Source organism: Diaphorina citri, unplaced genomic scaffold (genome assembly GCF_000475195.1).
Source record: "Diaphorina citri unplaced genomic scaffold, Diaci psyllid genome assembly version 1.1 scaffold579, whole genome shotgun sequence".
In the NCBI taxonomy this organism is placed as follows: domain Eukaryota; kingdom Metazoa; phylum Arthropoda; class Insecta; order Hemiptera; family Psyllidae; genus Diaphorina; species Diaphorina citri.
Window position 1 is genome coordinate 169,204 of NW_007378013.1, and position 6,000 is coordinate 175,203.

Here is a 6,000-nt window from a genome sequence, read left to right on the forward strand (position 1 = left end):
TTGCCTAATAAGTCAGGGGTATCTATTTGGGAGTTAAGGATCTTGAAAAAGGTAATGGTGTCGTACAGTGAACATGGGGCAGTTTTTAGCTAAATCCCCTTTAGGGGTGAGCTATTTCGTTAGGACCTCAGGAGCACTGAGAGCGCCATTTTGCCCCATGTTCCCTTGAGTATAAATGACCGATGACCGTACGAATTGTTATCACATCACAAACATTAGTTTTGCATGCCAATAATCATGAGGATATACATCATGCTGATATGTGTGTTTATAATGCAATAAGACATCGGCTTATAGTATCATGTCATAAGCACCTAGTATAGATAGTATCTTGTTACAGGGTGTCTAGAGAAAAGAGTTATTAAGGTCCACGCAGGCTTATCCGTCACGGATATGTTCCGTATCCATCAAGGAATAATCACGGATACGTTCCGTCACCATACGTCTAGCTTGTTCCGTTTTACTTTACATTGGATCAAATGTACAACCGGTACACTTTATCCAGGATAAAGTCCTTTCCGTGCTCTTCACACGTCCAAATCTTTTGACTTGGGCCTGACGCGTATTAGATGGCATGGTAAGGCGTAAGATACGCTAGACGGTATAATCCCACGCATTACCGCGTCAGAGCAATCTGTTGATGATCGTCCGAATCCTTTGTCTAGATTTCGTTTTCACACGTGGTCCCACACGTCAGCCCTCGTCACACTGCGTCATCCCATGGCACGTCAGCGTAGTCTGTCTTTAGCTTAAGAATCCAATTTTGGCTTTTAGCACACTCGGTATATATTTGTTTTGTCATATTCCTTGACAGTGACGGAGAAGGACAAGATGGGGCATCGAACCCGGGACAAGGTCATGCAAACCAGTCAACTGGACGCCCTCGTCATACTGCGTCATCCCATGGCACGTCAGCGTAGTCTGTCTTTAGCTTAAGAATCCCATTTTGACTTTCAGTACACTCGGTATATTTTTGTTTTGTCATATTCCTTGACAGTGACGGAGAAGGACAAGATGGGGCATCGAACCCGGGACAAGGTCATGCAAACCAGTCAACTGGAACCTCCCCGTGTCTTGCCGTACTAACAATCGACTCACCGCATCAATTATCACCTTGTAGCGATAAGTAGGCACATCAATTAATAGAATATCTATATCTAGATTCTTATTCTTTTTCTTCGCTTTTTCCCGTGTACAGACGGGGTCGGCGTTTTTCGTCAGCGTCTCAATCAGCCCTAACTAGGGGGATTGCTTTGAGCTGACATTTGATTTTGGCTACAAATTTCACGAGTACGAATATCTATGTCTAAATTATCTAGGTATAATAGATATTTTTAAGCAAGCCTAGTTAGCTCGGTGGGTAGCGCGTCTACACCTCGAATAAATCTCATTGGATACGATATCGCCGCTGCGCAAAGTTCAGAGGTATAGTGAATAGTGAAAACAGAGATACAAAGTGATTATGATTAGTAATTTTCCCTTGCTAAAGAAATAGCAAAGGTTGAGTGCGAAGGGCATCCGTAAATTTTTTGTAGCCAAAACTAAATGTCGGCCCAAAGCAATCACCCCAGGGATCATTGAGAGGCTGACGAAAAACGCCGACCCCGTCTGAACACTGGAAAGGCGAGGAAGGAGAGTCGTTAGGGTGATACAAAATGTGAAACACCCTGTAAATCTCAAGTTCGGTACACTCATTGTACAGCTGTAGGTACATCCTATATTCGTTTAGGTTTGCTAAAGTCCCGTGAGTATTCGTTGAAAGTCTCATATAAGTGAATGGAGAAAGAAACTCATCTGCCAATGGTGTTATGTAAACAAATGCTGCACTCAATGGTAATTGCTTCAAGAGTGCAATCCAAATCCACTGCAAGAGTGCAATGCAGTTACGTGACAAGTCAAGATATAGGGAAATCTGCATGTAACCTACACCAGACCATATGCACCATGTACGTGACAAGACATACATGTCGGATCCTTAATGCTATCCGTGTCCTGGGTGAGAAATCTGGAGAATTGCAAGATTAGAGAGGATTTTAGAAAAGAGAAAGGACTTAAGAAGAAATGCTCCAAAGTAATTTTCTTCCTCACCATCAGAGGGCTATAAAGATGGCAAAAACCTACACCAGACCATATGCACCATGTACGTGACAAGACATACATGTCGGATCCTTAATGCTATCCGTGTCCTGGGTGAGAAATCTGTAATGACTACCACGAAAGTCATGAGCCTATCAGCAGAGACAAGATACCCCATTCGTATTTTGGCCACTGGAAAAGGATATCGGTTTAAAACGCCTTGAAATTGAATTGAATACTATCCACAGTATCACCACTCATTTCTTGCAAGATCGATCTTTCTCCTCTTCTTGCTTTCACAATTTTGCATCTTTCTTTACTTTTTAGTGTAGGCAAAAGATTTTAAATCAAAAATAGGTGCGTACAAAAAGGAACATGTATACTTCTGGAAAAACACTGTCCTAAGAACAGAAACTGAATGGAGCAGTGGTCAATCTTTCAGTTGTCAGTTTCCCGAAAGGAAAATACACATCAGCTAATGCCACTGCAGGGTTTATACACTTTTCCCGGAATGGAATTCCATGACTTTTCCAGGTTTTCTTTAAATTTTCACGATTTTCCATGACTTTTTGGCCGATTTTCAGATTCCATGACTTTCAATGTTTTCCAGATCGCGTATAAACCCTGCACTGTAAACCGAGCTCATGTGAAAATTACATAAATCGCCATAGACATTATATTCATCAATCATCATACTATTTACCATGACCACACACATCCAGTACAATACAACCCTCACCACTGACCATCTACTTGTAATGCAGTGGAATGAGGTAATGTATTTGAGCATCTGATGATCCATTTCTCAGCACTCAATGGTAATTGCTTCAAGAGTGCAATACAAATCCACTGCAAGAGTGCAATGCAGTTACGTGACAAGTCAAGATATAGGGAAATCTGCATGTAACCTACACCAGACCATATGCACCATGTACGTGACAAGACATACATGTCGGATCCTTAATGTTATCCGTGTCCTGGGTGAGAAATCTGGAGAATTGCAAGATTACAGAGGATTTTAGAAAAGAGAAAGGACTTAAGAAGAAATGCTCCAAAGTAATTTTCTTCCTCACCATCAGAGGGCTATAAAGATGGCAAAGGATTTCAAATCAAAAATAGGTGAGTACAAAAAGGAACATGTATACTTCTGGAAAAACACTGTCCTAAGACCTTCTACACTTCAACACCAATTTTCAGATTCCATGACTTTCCATGTTTTCCAGATCGCGTATAAACCCTGCACTGTAAACCGAGCTAATGTGAAAATTACATAAATCGCCATAGACATTATATTCATCAATCATCATACTATTTACCATGACCACACACATCCAGTACAATACAAAGTCAATTGACTGAATTCTGTTTGAATTTCATCCCTTAAATCTTAAAACATCAAGACCTACAAATGCTGAACGGTAAAGAGACCCACACAATGACTACCACGAAAGAGTCATGAGCCTATCAGCAGAGACAAGATACCCTATTCGTGTTTTGGCCACTGGAAAAGGATATCAGTTTAAAACGCATTGAAATTGAAATGAATAATCCGCATGTATCACCAAAACTCATTTCTTGTAAGATCGATCTCTCTCCTCTTTTTGCTTTCACAATTTTGCATCTTTCTTAACTTTTTAGTGTCTCCTTTTTACAGATTATAAGTAGCTGTTTGGCCACGCAACAAACTACTAAATGTAAATGTACTAAACTTTTTTGGTAACAACAAAAAGCTCGTGTTGTTAACTTCTACATATTTGGTTTTCTAGTTGCTCTATTTTAGATTTCAACGTTCCTTATATTGAAAATGTGGTCGTCTTCCGTTTGATGGACAGTCGGAATGTTGAGACCTAGATCTTTCAGACCATGTGACAGACCGCGGTCTGAAGCTTTTCCCGCCACACACGACATTCTGAGCGTGAGTGGCTGGCACTTATAAGCAATGTTGCGATTTTTTTTTTTTTCTTTTTTTTTTATCTAGCTAACATTTCCACTTACCTATCAGTAAGTTTTCCTCAGTCTGTTCCACCACAGTTTGGATGGCAGGAACCCGTCCTGTAGTTTGAGCTGAGGATGGAAGAGGTTGAAATCTGCGCGCCTCAGTCTTTCCAAATAGCACTGAACAGGGATGGAGGGAAGACAGAGGGGGAGGACGTGGGGAGGAATTTTATCTTTGATGGACCGGGCCTGAGGGGGGGAAATGGCAAGCAGAAGAAAAGTAGAGTACTTTAGAACGAATGAGAAATAGATGAAATTTTATTAGAATGCTACTTTTTTGAAGAGGTTTGATAGAGAGAAAACTAGTGAGAAATGGATAATTTTATTAGAATGCTTTTTTTATGTTTGATAGAGGGAACTGTAACTGCTAGGGTCTTATCATCCCGAAATCGAAGAGAGAAGACGCTGCTTTTTTGAAGAGGTTTGATAGAGGGAAAACTAATGAGAAATAGATAATTTTATTAGAATGCTTTTTTTGTTTGATAGAGGGAACTGTAACTGCTAGGGTCTTATCATCCCGAAATCGAAGAGAGAAGAAAGACAGGATAGGAGAAAGTCAGCCGTTGCTGCTTTTTTGAAGAGGTTTGATAGAGGGAAAACTAATGAGAAATAGATAATTTTATTAGAATGCTTTTTTTATGTTTGATAGAGGGAACTGTAACTGCTAGGGTCTTATCATCCCGAAATCGAAGAGAGAAGAAAGACAGGATAGGAGAAAGTCAGCCGTTCCTAGAACGAACCTTATCCTTTCATGACAAAATCCACCCTGGACCCCGGGCGGGAATCGAACCCGCGACCTAGCGCTTACAAGGCAGACGCGCTAACAATCAGGCTAACTATAGGTACTGGAGTTTGGCGTACTAGCCATTTTTCTTATTAATTTATTTCTTCTCCTTTTTTATGTATCTATGTTTTTGTGTGTTTATTTGATGCACTTCGATATTATATAACTAACTGGGTTGTATAACCCATCGAATAAATACATTAAATTGAGGTCTAAAGTTCACTGGATCACTAGTATACTTGCCTACTTGCATACCTTATCCAAATGTATCTTGGCAGCACTAGCTATCTCAAATACAGCATCTCGAGTTGGTTTGCTTGTATCCTGACGAATTAGCATCTCCTGAGACACCTAGGAACACAAATGGTGAAATTATCTCTGAAAGTACTTGTTGAATCACAGAGTCATTTCAAAGTTTTGGCCACGGAGGGTATAGGTATCCCATTTTATTGAAGTTGTTATCTTTCAAAGTGCAATGCTGTAAATTTCTTTTTTAAGACGTTTGATAGTAGTAGCCCACCTCTGTGGCTGAGTGGTTAAGAGCACTCTCAATCTTAATTGGCTTGGAACAATGAAAAATAAGTAGGTACCTAGTACCTACCTACTACATAGGTACCTAGTAAAAAAAAAAACAAGGTAGAGTGGACCTGTGTAGCCAGTGATCTGTGCCTAGAATCTCCGAGATGATGGTCTCTCATTCAGATACCAACCTCTCAATCGTCCTATTTAGCTTTATTGACACTTGCTTTAATTGGCTTGGAAAAATGAAAAATAAGTAGAGGTAGTACAAAAAAAAAAGGTAGAGTGGACCTGTGTAGCCAGTGATCTGTGCCTAGAATCTCCGAGATGATGGTCTCTCATTCAGATACCAACCTCTCAATCGTCTTAGGTATCCCATTTTATTGAAGTTGTTATCTTTTAAAGTGCAATGCTGTAAATTTCTTTTTTAAGACGTTTGATAGTAGTAGCCCACCTCTGTGGCTGAGTGGTTAAGAGCACTCTCAATCTCTTAACGTAAGTGGCCTGTGATAATGATAACGCTCTAGCCTCTACAGACCGGACGCTCTTTTTTGAATAGTAGTGGTAGATGCCGGGCGTACACATTTGTGTACACCCTACCCTCTCTATTAATTTGGCTTGGAAAA

The 6,000-nt window shown here is 40.3% G+C and overlaps 1 protein-coding gene across 4 annotated transcripts in view; it reads right to left on the reverse strand.

The window, feature by feature from the left end:
* Positions 1-5,275, reverse strand: part of LOC103510283 (NADH dehydrogenase (ubiquinone) complex I, assembly factor 6 homolog) — a 50,745-nt gene extending 45,470 nt beyond the window's left edge. For 2 of the 4 annotated variants that reach the window (XM_017444513.2, XM_008474935.3), the window contains exons 1-2: positions 5,111-5,272; positions 4,072-4,260 (exon numbers count right to left, since the gene is read on the reverse strand). In XM_017444513.2, coding sequence (XP_017300002.1) covers positions 4,075-4,260; positions 5,111-5,194 — 270 coding nt within the window. In that variant the 5' untranslated portion in view covers positions 5,195-5,272 and the 3' untranslated portion in view covers positions 4,072-4,074. Of the gene's footprint in view, positions 1-4,071; positions 4,261-5,110 lie in introns of all 4 variants that reach the window. The other 2 variants (XM_017444512.2, XM_026824371.1) reach the window with 1 other exon arrangement.
* Positions 5,276-6,000: the final 725 nt, after the last annotated feature.